The sequence below is a fragment of the Lycorma delicatula genome, chromosome 6 (assembly GCF_047948215.1).
Source record: "Lycorma delicatula isolate Av1 chromosome 6, ASM4794821v1, whole genome shotgun sequence".
NCBI classification, from domain to species: Eukaryota; Metazoa; Arthropoda; class Insecta; order Hemiptera; family Fulgoridae; genus Lycorma; species Lycorma delicatula.
Window position 1 is genome coordinate 100,536,064 of NC_134460.1, and position 20,294 is coordinate 100,556,357.

General features: G+C 27.3%; 1 protein-coding gene across 1 annotated transcript in view; it reads right to left on the reverse strand.

Moving 5' to 3' along the window:
* Positions 1-20,294, reverse strand: part of LOC142326079 (dnaJ homolog subfamily C member 10-like) — a 58,511-nt gene that overhangs the window by 19,776 nt on the left and 18,441 nt on the right. Inside the window, exons 4-12 of the mRNA XM_075368223.1 lie at positions 19,841-20,055; positions 19,027-19,242; positions 12,284-12,508; positions 11,985-12,114; positions 9,676-9,894; positions 6,925-7,203; positions 5,401-5,528; positions 4,456-4,589; positions 2,481-2,688 (exon numbers count right to left, since the gene is read on the reverse strand). Of these exons, the coding sequence (XP_075224338.1) occupies positions 2,481-2,688; positions 4,456-4,589; positions 5,401-5,528; positions 6,925-7,203; positions 9,676-9,894; positions 11,985-12,114; positions 12,284-12,508; positions 19,027-19,242; positions 19,841-20,055 (1,754 nt within the window). The remainder of the gene's footprint in view (positions 1-2,480; positions 2,689-4,455; positions 4,590-5,400; positions 5,529-6,924; positions 7,204-9,675; positions 9,895-11,984; positions 12,115-12,283; positions 12,509-19,026; positions 19,243-19,840; positions 20,056-20,294) is intronic.

The following is a 20,294-nucleotide window of genomic DNA, read 5'->3' on the forward strand; positions in this document are numbered from 1 at the left end:
CATGACAATTTATTTACTAACAGCATTTGGTCACATAGTTTATAAATAAACACTTGTGAACAGCCAAACGAATTTAAATATTGTTAATTAATATAAAATAAAAATTATTCTACTTAAAAAAGCAGTATTTTAATTTAATACAAGAAAGAAAAATATCATAAAATTAGAATATGAAATAAAGCATATATACTTAAAAAACTTACTATGGCTGTTTATATATTGTTGAAAGATGAAACACTTGTTGGTTCAATAATTTTTATTTTTTTTCATAAATTCTTTTTCAAAGATTTAACCTAACTTAATTTCAAAACATTTTTTAAGAACTACAATGAAAAAATTACAACACCATGTTTTACAATTCGTTTTTATTGTAAACATTTTATGATAAAATCTTTTTATCACTTTTTAGAATCATTGACACAATCTTTCAATCTTCTCTTGTAACTCATTTTAAATATTTTCAAATAATTTACTGACATCCTTAAAAGCATTATTGTCTTTGCTACCTCTCCCTTTATTTTGATATGAATTAGCGATACGGTTAGTAGGAGTTAGCCAAACTATTTAACATCCCATTTGTGCTCCAGTTTTGTCCAGTTTGACTGATAATCAATCCTGTTGTAGCTTTTAAATACAGAATATTTCTAAATTAGTTATACAAAAGTAACCTTTAATAAAGAAAAAAGTAAATAACTTGGAAAATTATTTGATACATCACTGAATACATTATACTTATTTTTCATTACTGTTTATCACTGTTATTTCATTACTGCCTAACACTGTTATTTCCTGACGTTCTCACTAGGTAACATGTGCAAATGAGATACTCCATCAATCATCATGGAGATGTATACTGGTGTAGAGCATTCTCAGTGTTGTTTATGGTTTCATGAATCCCAATCGGCTATTACCTTTCATAATTAAACATCACAAAAGATATTCTGTTACTGCATGGTACAGACCTATTTGTAAATGAAACTTGAAGATACTCAGTATTCACTTTATATCAAAAATTTTTGTAAGTTATCTACTTTTTCATTATTAAAGGTTACTTTTATAAAACTAATTTAGAAAATACCCAAAATAGATTTGACTTTTGACAGGTGGACAAAAAATAATTAACAGGAAACTTGAAGATATTTAGAATCCTAGCAGTGTTTCCCATCTAAATGAATCCCCATCATTCATTTCATTATCAAAAAACCAATTTTATATAGTTTCATTCTCTGAGTTTATTCCCCACAGTACTTGCATTAAACCAGCATCAACCTTTCACTATTTGCAACCTAATTTGCAATCATAATTTTCATTGCACCCCTCTTTAACAATAATAATATATATAATAATAATGTAATTTGAGTATTCTGATGCTAAAGCTACTCAAGGACCTTAATTACAAACCTTATAAATTACTAAGAATAAGTAAATTTATTGATAATTGGCAACACCGATCCACTGCATTGACAAAACCAGAATCAATGCCTCTCTATTGCTCTTTGTTTTATGTCCACCATATTGGACATTCTCGTGGCTTCGCGAGAAGTTCTGATTTGTCTTGAACATTCTAGAACAACTGCATGACTATCTGCGCAAACATGTATAAATGCTGCACCTCATTCAATTCCAGCTAGTCTCAGTCGAGTCGATCTTTTTATCGCTATCGAATCTATTGTGAATGTGTATGTTGTAATTTGCATGTTAATTTTTTAAGTGGGAATAAGCAAGCATTACATGATAGTGAAGCATTAACAAGTGCTTAGATGGATGCGGTTGCAAAAATAAAATCAAGAAAATATTCTGAAGAATACTTAAATTTTGGGTTTACCAGTACTGTAGTAAATGAAGAAGAAAGGCATCTGTGTGTCATTTGCTCAAAAATTTTGGCAGCAGACAGCATGAAACCTAATTAAACAACATTTGGAAATGCTTTATAGTGAGTATATTAAAAAACCCTGAGAATTCTTGATATTAAAATTAAAACATATGAAAAGCAAACATTTTGAAAAAAAACTTTGTGAATGAAAAAGCTTTACTTCACTCTTACAAATCTCTTGCATCCTGAGTTCAATATTTCAGGCATTAGGCTAATGGTGTTGAATGATCCAGGAAATTTCTGTGAATAATTGTGGAAAATATTACACAAAGAAATACAAAAATTATTTCCTTTTGAGTCTTACACACTTTTGACATCTGTAACATTAATCAGGGAATGGACAATTCATTTTCTGAAAATGACTGCAGCAGTTGATACCGAATTAATCTGAGTGAGGATAACAAACCTGTTGATTACTGACATCGTCCTCTATTCACATTCTTTTTTATATATCTTACTATTATATCTTTTATATTATTATATACTTTTATATCTTACTGTTGTAAGAATTAATATTTTTTATTAATCCAGACCAAGTGCAGACCTATCAAGTCTGGATTATTGGTTTTCTACTTTAAGTTATAATTTTATTATAAGTTATACTTACAAAAGCAACAGTTGAGAAATCCGGCTGAAACACAACACAGTGCCCACAAGATGGCGAGTAAAAGTTGACTAACCAGTTATGATTAAAGTTTTGCATTACTTCCTTAGAAAATATATCAGGAGTTAATTCCTCAGCATATTCAGGTAGATGTTGAAATAACCATCTTCTTAATAATGAAGCATCGTATTTCACTCCATAATTGTATTCACTGGAATAATATTAACCAAATAAGTTACACAATTTAATAGGTATACTTGCAATTTATAATTCTAATTATAAAATCAACAGTCGACATAGAGACATCATTCCAAATAATAAGTTAATAATCCCTCAAACATTAGTACAATTTTTTAACCAAAAATTAGTTCACTTTAAAAAAATATTTCAATATTTAATTTCTTACAGAAAACTAAACCAATTATTTAAAAGTTATTTAAATAAATAATGTTTTTCTTGAGGAGGTATATACTACTCATAAATTATGTAGAAAGTTTGTAGTTGACACCAAGCACCTACAGTTAACTTCAAAATTACTGAGTACAAGATACACTCTATTTCTATTAACAAAAGACTTAAAGGATAAAATTGTACAGAAAGCTGTGGCAGATGTTGACCTACTGCAACTTTCTTACAACTGACATCCAAGCTTTCTAGAGGAACATACCTCTATAGAAAAAAAATGGGTTAGTCAGAAATTAAAATATCAAATACCCCTGATGTAAATCATAAGCATTATTATTTTTTTTAAAGCAAAAATTTTCCAATTTTGCATTTTTGTGGTTTTTTTCAGTTTAGTTTACATTAATTTTATGTTAAAAGTTTTACACAGATTTATTAATTTCTTTCTATTTTTATTTGTCTTTATATGGGTTGGATGTTCACCTACTATAACTTTATCTTCATCCTTTTCCTATTTGAGGACTGAAATTTCTTACCAAATTTTAACGTGTTTTTCAAGTTCTTTATCTAAATTTTTTCAATATTGTTCAACTTTTTTATATTATTTTCATTTGTAGGAGCATGAAAATTATTAATATCATACTACTGACTTTTATATTTAATTGATAAGATACACAATTTGTTATTTGTATTTTTGAAGTTTACAATGTTATTTTTAAAATTTTTATTGATTAGAAAGGTTGTATTTAATACTTATAGATTAGAAGGAGCTGAGCATTCAATAGTTTCTGTAGATTTTCCTTCTAAGATTTTGTAGTTTTGATGTATAAAATTATCTTCGTCATTAGTTTTTGAATTGTGCCAGTTTTAATTTTAATTTATTTAAAAGTTTAGTAAATTACATCAGTTTATCTACTACGTTGGTTAACTAATTTACATTGAAAGTTTTAATAAAATATGTTCTTTTAAAGTCTATTTTTAAATCAGGATCCAAGTTTCCAGGGTTCTCTGATAAATTCATTATCTTTTCCTTATCGGACCTTGCAGAATCTGAAATGGTCAGTTGCACAACTTCGTGCAATGAACTAGTACTGCCTGTAATTAATTATAATTAATTAAGTACTTAATTTAATATTTAATTAAGTAATTAATTTTTCAAACAAGACTTCTTTATCTTTACTATGATTTTTAATTTTTTTTTGGATTTCTTTCCTGATTTCCAACGAAAAGAGAATTATTTTAAGTTGTAGAATTTTTCTGAATTAGTTCATCAAAAGAATTTTCCAATTATCTGGCAGAACCAAGGGGAGGCAATTCTCATCTTTTAGTCCTTGCAAAATTAAAATTTCTGGCAAAAGACTTTTCAGAATGGAGAATTTGCTGCTAAGTAGTATTATTATTTTTTTAAGATATGTATTAAAAGAAGAAAAATATTTTACAAATGAATGATCTATATGAAACTAATCTCTAATTAACAATTATATTATTTGTAAAGTAAAAATATATTGCATAATATTAACTAGTTAATTAATAATTATATTAAATAATAACAACCAGTTATAGAGTATACACATACATGTAAGAATCAGTGCCTCTACTTCCAGCTGGATAAAGATGTAAAACAGGAAAATGATGTAATCCTTGACAAACTTCAACTTCTTTTACACAGTTTACTTCACCAATGAATACATTTGGAAAATCAGTAACCAACTGTAGGTAACAAACAAAATTATTATTAAATATAAAAGTATTATAGATTTTTAAAAAAACATAGTAACTGTTCAATAAACCTAGTAAGGAAATCTTAACTGCATATTATACTAAAAATATTTTTAAATAATCACGCGCGCACCTGAGATTTAAAAAAAACCTCAAATGGAATTTTTCTGCTTGCAAAAAAATTAACTTTTATTTATAAAAAAGGAAAGAAATAGTTTCTTATAATAAAAAATTAATTAGTGTTTATTGTAGGCATAAATTGGAATATACTATACTCAAACTGCTTCAGATACTGCCTTAAAAAAAAATTTGCAATGCAAAATATTTTGGATGTACAGATTTTAAAACTGAAGGCTTATTACACAACAAACATGTTCCCTGTCAGTTTTGCATCAACTTCTGTAACATATATCTGGATCTTACTCTAAAAAACTATTTATTTAATTTTCATGAAATAAAAATTATAATGTTTTTTCTTTCTTTAATTACTATTACATACAATAAAAGTTTTATTTACAATCAAATGATTTCAATATCTGTACTTTAAGCATTAAACTCATACTGGATGCATACATTTACATATGGGAAGATATTTTAAAGCAATATCTGTTAGTTACAACCGCAACAAACTTATGCAATTTCAATTTTCAAATGCATTTACAATTTAGTAATGATATCTACATCATTAATATTATATAATACTAATATTACTCTAATAAAAACTGAATGAATTCCTGAAATGAAACAATTGTCAGACTGTGAAACGACTGTGATACTGTGTTTACACAAGTAATCTACTAACCTGAGCAACTTTTTTCATTTCAGTATGAAGATGGTGATGGTTAGGTGTAGTAAATGCAATAAACCAATATGTATCGAATTTCTTTTCACGAACTACTTTTTCAAACATTTCAGTATCAAGTATTTGCACTGTTAAAAAAAGGAAACAGGTACCTTTAGAGAAGAAAATTTTACAACAAATTCTTGTAAATAAGCAAGGAATAAAAATAAAACAATATTGTGTGTTATATATGATCATTTAATACATAATCTAAATGATCTTATTTCATTTACAAAAATACATTTCACTACAAAGAATCTCTCTGGTTTACAGAGGAGAATCATAAAGGTAGAATGTGTCTAACAAAAGTAATGTCATACGTAACTAATAATCAATATATTTTTTGCCATCAGTCATTTCATTATTTTGATACAAAAACTCCTTCCTATACCAATCTTTCAGCCAGAATATTTTAATCCTACATTTTCATTCTATTATCTATTACTTTTTTTGCTTCTTTATTGGCCATAAATTACTGTCATATACTACAACTTCTATTAATCATTCCACGTGTTTCTTTGAAATTGCAAAATGTACGTTTTATATCAGATTTCTTTTATGCAAAAAGCTAATATATTCTGTAAAAATAATATATTCTGGCCTGTGTCAGTCTGCTTTTGATGTGTTCTTTATTTTATTCACCTTTTTCAATTTAAATACCTAAATAAACATTTCTAAAACTTCAGGTGTATTATGATCTTCTACCTCAATATTTAACTCCTAATTGCCCTCATTAAATTATAGCGCAGGTACTATGTTCTCTGAAATGGTAAAATAATGCTTCTATTGAAATTTTTCATTCTCCAACCCCAAAAATGTTTATATAGTGTATACATTGTACCTACTTCCTAGTTCTGTATGAATACCAACTATTTTAGCTCTGCTAAATTTAGATCATATTATGTATGTATACCACCTTAGAACCATTATAAATTTTTCTTCTGTGTACAATCCTTCTAGTTATCCCTAGTAACTATTTTCTCTATCTCTCTTTTCCATAAAAACATCAAGCTGCCTGGACTTTGATTCTGGAAATCATGAGAAAATTGATTAGGTAGCTAGGGAGGCAAAGAGAAGCAGATATATAATAAATGCAACTGTAATAATTAGTTGGTCAGTCTAAGCAATAACTCCTAAAAAGTGAAAGCAGATCTTTCAGTAATTGCCAAATTGCAAGTAATTAATAAGGTCAGAACAAAAGCTTAAAGCCAACAATGGTTTGAGTACTACATGGCTGAAAGAAATGGAAAATGATAGTTAAATATTCTAAATATATGTAAACTGCATTTTTATTTTTCCTTCACGTAATCAATATTTACAGCAGAAAATTAATGGGTAGTTTTAATTTAACAAATAAGTACTAAAACAAGCAGACATAACTTAATATTGTTATAACTTTTTAAGTAAAACTTAATTTTTTTTTAAGTATAAGGTAACCATTTAACCATAACAAATAAGTGACAGAACTAACAAATAAACACTTACACTGTGGATTAACAAATTCCATTAAGAAATCAGAGATGCTACTGGCAAGATGTTTACCATGAAATCGTTGTACTGGACGAGTTAAATTATATAAAACTGTTGTTGGATATGCCTGAACATTATGCTGTTGACACAATTCTGCATAAATAGTACAATCAACGGTCCCAAATCTAACAGATTCATCAAACATCCTACTAGCTTTTCTCAACTCTGGAAGCAAACGTAGACATGGTGGGCACCACGGAGCATAGAAATCAATAAACCATGCGCTTCCGCCGCCTGTAAGTGTAAATAAAATTTCAAAATAAATTTTATGAATAGTAGTATTTCTTAGCAAAATATTTTAAAGTAAAAATATTATGTAGTATATGAATAATATCAATTGAGTTTTACATTTTCAGTATGGTAAGAACCATAATCAATGTTAGCTACAATTTTATAAAAAGTACCAGTGCTAGACACTTAACAAAAAGACTACTGTTTTCTGTAGTACAAAAAAAATTCTGATACAATCTTATATTCCTGAATGCTTCTAGATATAATTTTATATTCACTGAATATAAATTGTAGTCGATTAGAATTTAAATTTTACTAAATGAAGCTAAATTTGTGTCAACTGCAAAATTAGATCACAAAAGATTTTAATCAACAATCAGATTTTATAACAAACACTATTTCAAGGTATTTCATTTCAAAACGTTACTTTATTTAACTTAATCTATTTTTGTAATCTATATTACATTTTCTAGTAGTAAATATTTTAAATAAGTAAAATTAGCATTAATGTAAAACTAAAATATATTTTTCCATTACTTTTTCTGAATGTATTCTTTGTTCATTTCCTACTTCCAAATCTACAACTCCAGTTATGAAATATGTGTTATACTAATTTAAAACATACATCTTAAATTTTAATAAAGAGTAAGTATTGTATTTTAAATTAATATTATTAATTTAAAACAAAATCATGAAATATATTAGATAAAACCATCAATCAGAAACACAGTACTTTACCTCTTTATTTGAGGAACAAATAATCAGAGTTAAACAATCCCTTTTGGCACGCTAGAAGGTGGAGAGATAGATTTCACCAGTGGTAAGTAGGGGATAAAAAAGATTTCCACCTTAAAGTTAAGAAAAACTTCAAATTTACTCAATATTACAATGGTTGCATGTGAAAAAAGTTTCACATGTTTAGCATACTACAAGCCCCATCTTCTTACAATTCCAGCAACATTTTGGTCATCCCTTGCCGTAAGGGTTGTTTATATCAAAAATTGTTTCAGACAAAAGCTTTAGGTAATGTTTAGAGGACTAACAACTACTTTAAACCGATTCGATACTGTGCCTATTAAGGGAGGTATGATTCTTTTTTGTATTCAAAACCCCATTTTTTCACCCCTGGGCCAATGGTTGGTGATATAAAGCAATTTACTTCGATAAGTTTTAGGTTCTTATCCGAAGAATAGTAGGAACTTTAAACTAATTCGATATTTTACTTAATAAAAAAGTTATAGCGATTTTTTTTTCCGAAATAGCCCCCATTTCCACTCCGATGGTCTGATTTTGGCTATTAACGAACTCGACCGAGATTTTGGGATGAGTTATTTTTAAAGAACAATTTGGAAGTGATTGGTGCAAAATTACGGCAGTTATCATGACCACAAGAAAGTGAAATATATATATATATATATATATATATATATAAAAGTATATAAACTTAGAGCTGACAGTGGTTTTGGGGTCTGGGGGATGTGAAATGCAAATACTGTCAAAATTTTTCAGGAGTCGACTCATGGTACCCATTACAATAGGTAGCTTTCTTATGAAATCTACCTAAAATCAAATATAATGATCAAAAATTTATTTATGATTAAACTGCATAAATAAACTCACTTTCTATGTTCATGTGCATGAGTGTGTGACTCTTAACATGCATACATGTACAGCAAGAACATGTATTAAGCTGCAACTTAAATAAATGTGAATAGGGATTCATTATTTATTTTGAATTGTTAACATCTAAACAAAATATAATTTTTGTAATTTTATAATAAATTAACCTCACATTACCTCAATTAAAAAAAGAAAAACTAGGAAAAATATTTTTGAAAAAGTCTTTAACCTAAAATAATTGTAAAGTGTTTTATAGAATCTGTTAAAATCATTGCTAATGTTGATAAGAAGTATAAACAATTTTTATCAATAATTTTAAAGAGGTCTACATCTAATAAGTTCTTATCAACAACAATATAAAATGAATCTGTATTTTATGTTAAAAAGGTTTTATTCAAAACATACAGTATTCCACACATTAATCATAGACACAAATTTCATATTATTTAAATAAATTTTATTTCTATGAGTCTAATGTTATCTTAGTTTAGCAACTCAGTGCATTTATTTTAAATATCAATTGTTAATCAGTAAAAAACATTATACTATTCAATAATATTAAAATCAATAAATGTACTTCCAACTCCTAAAAATCCAATAAAATTTTGTAGTAAGTGACAGTAGAATTTACCTACAATAAAAAGTTTGCCTTCTGGCAAACTTCTAACTTATCTCAATATTATCTATAAACTTACTACAATTTTGTCTTTCACCTTCAACCAACACATGAAAGTAAACTACATCAGTGAAAAACGAAAATTTAACTAAAACTTATGCAGTTACTAATTATAAATATAAAAATTTATATAACATTTGTATAACAGAGTGTTTTTATATAATACAGTAATTTAATACCATCTTGTCCAGTGACTAAAGTAGGAAATTCTTTATTTGATAAAGTGCGAAAATTTGTAGCAGCAGCACTCTCTTTGGCAAATTTAGCAATACTCTGCGCTGTACTCTGTCCATGATAAAATTCATGACCTCCTCCTTTCTTGAATACAGAAAATGATGGGTAACGATTAACAGATACCTGTGCGCATATTTCTGTGTAACGACCACAATTAACTCTTCCTGCATAAAATAATTTATTATTAAAAATATTGTTTCATATAACACACACACACACACACACTAATCTATTTATTATATTATACTCATATGTCATAGACAAAAACATGTATATATATTCTTTGTAATGCAGACATTAGCACCAGAAGAGTTACCAGACCAAAATAAGAATTTATGGGAAAATGTAATGGTGTGGATGATGGAAATTATTACGCTTCAACAGTTAAGGGATGAGACAGGTACTGGTTCTGCAGGGGATATAAATATTGCCAGGTCCAATGGGAACTATCAGTAGTTCTGTGAGGCCATGTTTGGTGTAGTCGTGACAAGGAGTGATAGCAGTAAGTAGTTTTGCAAGCCCAAGTTTGACGTGGTTGCAGTGATGGTAATATTGGTAAGTGTGTGGTAGCAATGAGTGAAGAGTACATCACAAGCATTCCATTGTGGACAGTGGGTGAGTGTAGGAAGTTGTTCGGAGAGTCATTGATAAACAGTACTGGAAGTGACAGCATTATATTCATTCATAAAGTGTAAGGTAGTTCTATTGTAAACAATAAAACCTGTAATTTTTGCAGAGAATTGAATTGAATGAACTTTATTGTGATAGTGGTGATGATGAGTCACCACACTAAAAATGTTTGTTTATTCTAAACAAACGTTTGCGAGATAAACAACCTTAAGAACGAGATAAAGGCCATTTTCTTCTGTCAGTAAAGTCGAGAGTAGCTGAAGCTCTGCAGGAGAGCATAAGATGAGTTTATTTAATTTGTAATAATCCATTAGATTAGATATAACAAATAGTGGTAATTAAATTTGGGAATTAACTGTTTCACATTTAAAATGATTTCTAGTGTTATCTTGTTACTGCAATATTATTCTAGACTGTATTCTGGTTTTTATAATCTGTCATTAAACAAATCTTGTCCTTTCCAACTGAATTACTATTTTGCATATCATATATTTATTATTATTATTATTATTCATTTTGATTTTGTCTTCAAGGTAATAAATTGTATTTATAAGACATTTTTAGTTTGTTAGTCTCTCAATATCCTGGTCAAACCATGAACTTGGAACAATATTTTTAAACTAAAATGTAACATTATTATGCAGGCAAATTTGCTGCTAATATTCCTAATATTATTTCATGGCTAGTGTAACAGAAAAAGCCAACCTAGATAAGTAATTAAGAGCAAAACAGTAATTAAGAGTAAATTAAGAGCAACAGATATGAAAATTTTTGTGGAGTATTTATAAAGATATTATGTGTATAAAAATTTAGTTTTTGGTTGACTTCTTCCAGCTGAAACAGGTTAATGGAAATCCTTTTTCACTCTTATGTATTTGATGCATCCAGTTTCTTACAATTTAAATATTTCTGTGAACAATTTTGTGATTAAAAAATTGATAGCTGATTTATAAGAAACTGAATTTGATAAAAAATAAATGCTTAACTTTTTAAATAAATGGTATGCATATTTTGCATTTAAGCTTGTTATTTGTAGTGCAATTATTTTTAGAAAGTAAAAATAAAAGTATATTTTATATGTAGAAATGTAAACTAAATTGTGTTATTGATTATTACATTTTTCAATACACAAACAGTTAAACAAAAGCAATTATGCCATTTTTATCTTTTTCTGGATTATTATTAAATCATAATAAGAGAAATTTATTTAGAGCAACAAGGCATTTGAACTGTCAAAAATATATTATTATTCTTTTAAACATGAATTCATTTAATATAATGGCGATGGCAGCAACAAAATTCCACTACCTGTCTAGGTTAACAAAAATTAAACTTAGCAAATTGATAAACTAAACTAATATTTAAAAAAAAAATTTAAGAAAACTTCAAGAGAAATATACAGAACATTTAAATGCTGTAAAGGGCAACATTAAAAATATAATCTATTTAAAAAAAGTTCAAAGGCAATGTAATAATGTTGTTATAAGTAAAGGACTGCAGCAAGAAGTATCAGCATTTATGTTGGTTTAATAGGGTTAAAGGGATTTTTAGCGCATAAGTAAAAACTTATTCATATAGAAAATTGCAAAGTAAAGTAAATTATACTGAAACACTGAAGACATACCTACACGCATTTCTGGAAGCATGGCTGGTAATTTTTTAACATCTAAATCTAATTCAGTTGCAATTCCAATATAAAAATACACCAACCATGGTACAATATCAGAATTAGTTTCTAATTCTAATAACATATCCTGAAACAAACAAACAATTGATGATACAGATTTGCAAAAGTTATACAATTAAAATTATTTATTAAATATAACATAAATAAGCAATAATACAAAACCACAGAAATGTAACAAAATATACATACAAAATTAATATATATTACAATGAAATAAAATAATTAAATATTTTTACCTTAAATCCATCATTATCAAGCTGTATTAAATCTGGTAAGTAATCAAGAATTTCCTTTAATACATCTTGTGGATTATAATGACTACTCCGAATGCTACGTGCTGACCAAGAATTACCATTTGATGCTTTTTGCCAATAAACTATACTAGATTTAATTCCATCAGTCATCAATGAACAAGATGATAACAGATGACAGTTTACTACAGCAACACCAACTAATCCAGACTAGAAACCAAATAATAAAAAAAAATTATCCAATATTGAAGTTAACAAATAAATATAAAAGATTACACAATGATGCAAATAAAATATATACTTTTACATTTCAGCTAGCCTTAGCTTATGCAGATCTTTACATTGTTTGTCAGCAATCTTTTCCTTTTTTTTATTGACATAGGTTTCTAACTAAGTTTACATTTCTTGTGAAAGGCATTTTTCCCATAGCAATGGCATTTTTAGAATATTTTTGATTTTCTAAAATAAAAACGTTTTAGAAATAACAAACCTGACTAAAAGTTTATTGTTAACACTTTAATAACTATTCCAGAAAAAAATATTTATTGTTTGTAACTATTTTCATGTATAAAATAGTTACAGAATTTAATAACATATATTTGTAGCTAAGAAACCTAATTTCAAGGAGATATTTTTATGTGATATTTAATGAGATAATTCTGCAGAATATAGCATTCTTAAGCAGATAATCACAGTATATAAGTATAACAAGAGATAATTCACAGGTATGAATGTCAGATTCTTGTGACTAATATTCTTTGCATGTCTTGTTCTAATGTCAAATTCTACTTTTTAGTAATATAAATTAATTACAGAGGCACACAAAAACAATTATATTATTCAAACACATTATCCCCAAACAGTTGTAATTCAAGCAAAAAGAATACATTTTACTTTCCTGCCTAGCGCTACAGCACAGCTATAGCTTTAGGAAGGGAAAGTATTGTAATCATTCCAATTCGGGCATATGCAGTTTTCAATAGATCTTGACATTTGACATCTAAGGAACCCAAAAAAAAAAATGGAAATTTTCTGGATATTCATATGTACATGTATGTGTTCGGTCTTGCACTCCTTAAATCCCCAAAACTACTGGACCAATGTTCACCAAACTTGGTCATATTACTTCTACATATGAGGCATTGATGTCATTAAATTTTCAATTTAACCTTCTCCCATCACAATGATCCGCACTTGATTAGCGCTCTGCGAAAATATGTTGGTATCTGATTGCCTCCCTTCATAGTCTTGGGCTACTCTCTTGTGAAAAAATTTCAAAAAATTACAGTATATTAAAGAGATTTAACAGATTCTGACAAAAAAAATGTTACGATTGGATATTTTTTATGCCTGTAACAAAAAAAAAATTGAAACAGTACAAAAATTACGATAATTTAATTGCAGAATTTGTTTTGTGCATTTCTATCGCGTTTTTTATTTTTTTTTTTTTTCTTTGTGTTTATGAAACATAGTTTGCTGATTTTAAAAATAATACTTTCAGGCAAATCGGTTGAAAATTGGGCAAAATATGATGAAAAACCCGTGTCATAAATCACAGATTGATTAGTAACATATGTTAGTATAAGTGAAAGTAGATTCAGAAAAGTATGTTTTATAAAAACCACTGAAAAAGGTATTCAGATTGACAGAAAACAATTTTTACTGTATACTGTTATTCATTACGAATTGTTATGTATTACATGTTTACAGATATCATTTGTCAGAAAAGATATTTATAGACCTCAAGTAAAAGTGATGTATTTATGACCACTAATTCCTTTTTTTTTTGTGTGTACCGCATATTATAATTTATTATGCGTTTCAATACATTGATATGTTGCTAACATAACCTGTAGCTAAATGGGTATACTGCCTGAATAGTTTCCCCTCTCACGGCAAGGAGTGCTAGTGTAACACTGACGTTCAGCTGTTGTAGCCATCTGCTATGTTGTGATGTCACAGATGAGTGGTAGAATTAAATAAATCAATATTTAAAGTGGTCACTAGTACTGCCACACCCATGTGAATGAAATACGGTATATGCATGCTTTAATCAGAATCATTGAATTAAATAAACAAAAATATATTTAAATAAAATGATATTTTTAATTAAGTTTGTGTATGTGTGTATAAGCTGTACAACTGTGTTGTCAGCTTTTTTTTTAAGCAAAAGAACTGTATTCTGGTTTATTGTTTGTGTAATGATCAGGTAAATTGTTCACCATACTGACATAATGGTTTGGATTCTAATCAGAATCGAATTTAAAGGAAAAAAAGATTATGAATTCATAGATAAAATGCTATGAAAAAAATGTAAACTCTTAGTTTAATTTATTTTAATTTTAATAGTTAAAAATCAAATGGTAACTTCTAATAATATTTAACAAAACAGTTCTATTGATCACAAAGTTAAAAAATGCTGGTAATATTCTTCATGTGGTTGATAGTTATAGTAATAATAAATACCAGTTAGCATAAATGGTCAACATTAACATTTTACTAATGACCATAATAATTGATATTGCTTATAATAAAAAAAAATAATAACATAAAAAGAAAGTCAATGAATGCGGTGAAGCATACAGTGCTACCATCTAAAGAGAAAAAATTAATTAATTTTACAAAAAGATTGAAATTTAGCCCAACTCATAAAATACTACCAATTCTGTAAATTCAATTTGCTGCATTTTCAAAATTAGAAGGAAAAGATATGTATTGAAACCGTAAGACAAGTTACACTTAAGAGCATATTATTATATTACAAGATAAGATGTATGTGCTAATCTGATAAACTCCACATGTGAAACAAATAGATTTATTTCAGCACAGTGACTATTGCCAGAAAAAAAGGTATTTTATGTACCTTATATTAAGATATTTATATACCTTATTACGGTATTAGTATACCTTACCTTTAATGATTCAAAGTTTATTATTGAATTTTGATGCAATAATCAATTGATTTTCATAAAGATATAAATTTTTAAGTGATTGATATAATTAATAATAGATAATTAATAGATAATAGATAATAATTATTAATTAATTATTAATAGATAATAGATAATTAATAATAGATTTCCTAGATTAATTATGTTTTTTATGCTTTATGTATATTACGTCTTTCAGATCATAATTATCAAATAGCAATATCAACATTCATTAATGAAAAATATGTATGAAAAAAAATATTACTTTTATTCTTTCACAATAGGGATCAATAAAATTCAAATTTTGAGAAACTTGTTGTCAGAAGCATACTGGGAAAGTAAAAACAAAATTAGCTTTGATAAAAATTTGAAAATTTTATTTTATTTTATGACCTTTAAATGGATTTCTTTCTAGCTTCCCTTTTAGTAAAAATGAAACAGCTTTAACATAAAATTAAAAATGCATGGATTACAAATTTAATTGTAATACCTAGCTCTAAACTAAGAAATCTCTGTGAAATGTTTAAATATAATTTCTCTGATAGATTCCAGAATTATTTGAAAAATTACAAATGAATCTGTGCTTAAATTATCTGTACTGCTAAAAGATTATGTTATAATATAATTAATATCTAATTCAAATAATAAATGTAAAAAAAATGTGGACAGTTATCAAAAGTGAAAATGAATTTGTAAATAAATCCGGTCAGATAACTTTAAAATCAATACGAAAGAACTCTATTTCCATTATCTCATCCCCTATTCAGGTAGAAGAGGAATTTAATCATTTCTTTTCCATTATTTCAAACAACAATAATACTGATCCATTTCAAATAAAGCCATTCACCTTGAATAGTTTTGTTGATGAGTCAGTGTATTTATTTTTTGATGATACTCGGAAAGTTAAAACTTGTATTTTAAACATCTAAGACCTTTGAAAAAGTCATAGATGCTATTGCTATCCCCTTCACAAATTTATTTAATGAATCTTTCAACAACAGAGTATTTCCTAGTTGCCTTAAGACTTCTGTTGTTATTTCATAAGACTGTTGTGTTCTCATAAGACAGGTTCGGCACTTAATTAAAAAAATTATAAGCCAATTTTTTTATTGTCCATATTTTCTAAAGTATTTTTTTAAATACTTAAATTTAATATTAATTTTTTTAAATTATGAAAAATTGACTAAACTTTTCTTGAAAATCATACCTTATTTCAAGGTTTTAAAAAAATTGTATACTGATACTAGTTTTTAGAAAATATTTTTAATTCTGTACATGACAAAAAGATTCTGTTTTTAGTTTTTTGATCTTGGTAAAGTGTTTGATTTAGTTCCACGATTTTTAATGATAAAAAAACTTAGTAGCTACAGTATCAGAGGAGCTGCTTACAATTGGTTAGTCATACCTTATGATGCAAACCTTAGTCATACCTTATGCAAACAAAAAGTTGAAATTTCATTTCCTGATAAGAATTACATGTAAAATTTAGGTCCTCTCTTCAAGATATAGAACATAAAGTGCTGCAAGAAAGTGTTCTTGGTCCCTTGCTTTTTTTATGGTTTATTGCCTGGTTTACCTGCCTCAAAATCTTGAGCCATTCATTGTAACCCTTTTTGCAAATGATATCACTCACTGTATCTATATTTGAAGATAATTATTTAAAAAGAAATTGAAATTATATGATAGCAGCTCGAAGAACTATTCAATAGATAGTTATAACTATCTAATTTTAAATGTGGATAAAACCTATGCATTGGGCTTCTCAGGTAGAAATAACATTGCTGACTGCATAGGTAAAATTCCTATTATTGATAACAATATACTTATGTTGCCTGTGTTTTATTATATAACAAATTCTCACGGGATGAACAAACTGTTTTCATTTGTAATAAAATCAACCTATACTGTTTTGCTCTGAAACATCTAAGCCTGTTATCACTATAAAATATTCCTTTTGCCTATATAAATTCCCATCTAAAGTATAATTTCATTTCTTGCTGCTCTCTCAAAAAGTCAGACCAAATTTTTAAGATGCAAAATTGGGCTGTCAGATCATTATCTGGGTCCATAATTATGATATGTTTAGACATGTGTTTAGAAAATTAAATATCTTAACTTCTCTTTGACTATATTTATGAAGGTGTAATCTCTGCTAAAAAGAATGTTAAGTTATTCTTTAAAAAATAATAATATCCGCTTTTACCATACCAAACAACAGAACTGTTTTTATATAACTCAAGACAATACTTAAGCTTACAAGACAAATTTACCTTATTATGCTACTGTTGGCTTTATAATAAACTGCCAAATAATTTGAAAAACTTCACAGCAATTTACAAGGAAAGTTTGGAAAGTAACATCTGTTGTTGCGTAGCACTAGTGGTAGTGTTAATGGCACCACCACTGACACATATATTCTCTTTGAATATATTATATATTCACTGAATCATTGCGCTTCCAGATGTGTCAATATGAGCCTGTACTCTAGCCCTTTGTTTGTTATAACCTAAAAACATGAGCGCTGCAATAGAAAATCCCAGAAAATGTGAAGTGCCTGTTGTCATAGGATTTCTTTGGGACAAAATGTTTTGGCAGCAAACATCCATGTTCTCACAGTGTTCAGAAATTCCAGTGGAACATTTTTGATTATCCCCCTTATTGGACTTTGTGCCAAGTGATTTTCATCTCGCATGAAGAAATGGCTTACGTTGCAGCAGTTCAATGATGACGACGAACTTCAAAATGCTATGAAAGGTTGGTTAGGTACCCATTACCTAACCTGTATTTTATGAAGAAGGTATTTGTAAATTAGTGAATAGCTATGACAAATGCTTGATTTAAATGGCAACTTGTTGATAAAGAGTTAAAAGCTGTATTTTTAAGTTGTACTTAATAAAATATTATTATCTATGCAGGTTTTTTATTTATATTCAAACAGAGGTTACTTTTTTAACTGCCTTCACACTTAAAATAAAAAATAAAAAATTTTCTTTTATGGAAACAATATTATTCTGCTAATGAATTTTTAAATAATATTAATTAAAAACAAAACAAAAAACTTGTGATTATATCATGTATTTTTATGTTCTGATAGAATAAAGATTTATTTATTATTTATTGCCATCTGTGTACACCTATTAGGAAGGTAGACTGAGTGAATCATTACATAAAATTCCTTGTGTCTAGGAATTCATTCAAAATTGATATTATTGTTGTTTCCAAGTACTAAGAAGATAAATGCAGGCATGTCTGAAATTATTAGAAAAATTTGAATATACTGATACTGCTTGTGGTAATAACTCAGATACAATGACTTGATACAACAGTTAACAATGACTTGTTGATGCAAACACACAAGAAGACGTACAGTCAGGGCAAAAAGAGATTTATAGTGTAATATTTATATATATATATATCAATCAGATTCATTGATGAAAATTTTACATGTAAAATACTACAATTCTAATATTAGGATAAAAATAAAATGGATAATGAAATGTTACATCATGCCATTTTTTTTCTAAATTTTATCTTTAGTTATGTTACACATGTATTTTAGTAAGAAAAATGAAACTGATGAAATGAAAAATAAATAAAATGCAGAGTTAACATGTAAATCCCTAAAAAACACAAAAAAGCAGCAGAATACTTAAATTAAAAAAGTAGTTAAATTTTAGTTTTTTCTATTTTAATAATACAAATTTGTTTTCTTAATGTGAAACATATTGTAGATGTAATATAATGTAAGTATACAATTATACAAAGATTTATGTACACGTAATAATATATTAAACTGACCAAAATAGCAGCCAATTTGGTACGGTCATCTCCAAAAGGACAAGATGGTAAATCATTACTTTGGCATAACATTAGGACCCATGATTTATGCTCTTCACTTTTCATTAAGATATCCCAATCAGATGATGACTCAACATTTGTTATGTTGACTTTGACATTGTCCATAATGTAACGAAATAGTATCTTCTTAATTCTATCGGCTGAAAATCTTTCACCCTGTTAAAATAATTAATTTTATTACTTCAAATTATTACTAATACACTGAATTTAACAGAAACCGTAACAGTTAATTTAATAAACCACTTATACAAATTATACAACTTTTCAAAAAAGTATGATTAAAAAATATAGACGCTACACTAAAGCAGAATTTCTTTAATCTTTATTTATAAAAGATTAGGGATTCAATTTCACTTCTATTTTTAATCTTTTAAAGTATACATCAATTTATTTTCACAATTTTTAGATAAAATACAATTTGTAGAACAGATAGTTTTCATGTACATCATGCAATAATAAAAAACATAAAAGTAAAAAAATATACATTCTTACAACAACAAAAAAATCAGTGGGAATTTTGCAACACACAATAAAGTTGATATAAAATTTCCAGCTAAGATTTTTCCATGCTACTCATTTTTTCAGTAATTCTAAAAGAAGACTCTGATCACACTGCTACCTGGCATATCTATAAACCTGTAGATCTGTAAGAAAGCTATATATAAATCAGTCAATTAGTTTCATAGAATGAGCCACTACTAAGTTACAATGATATTAACACAGGAATAAAATGCTAAACTATTTATTTACTTACCTTAGGATACAGTACAAGTGATGGATAAGCACGGATATTTTGCTGTCTACATAAATTCCACTCATCTTCACAATTTACAGCACCAAACATAATAACTCCTTGCAGTTCTCTAGCAAGTGCACGCCATGTAGGAGCCAACTCATGACAATGTGAACATAGTGGTGAATAAAAATTTACAAACCATTGTCTACTACCAGAATCTAAAATATTAGCTTCTGAAATATCATAAAAAGGAACCATAAACATTAAAAACAGAGAAAAGTATACTAAATTAGATTTTAAAATAAAACTAGCAAAGTATTACATGACTTTTTGACTAGTCCTGTCAAAAAGTAATATTGTAAAATTGTAAAAATTCTACAAATTTGTTAAAAAGTATTATTGTAAAATCATTAAAAAAAAAAGTTAAAATAAAAAATCTTATAAATCTGTAAAAAAAAAAAAATAAATAAAT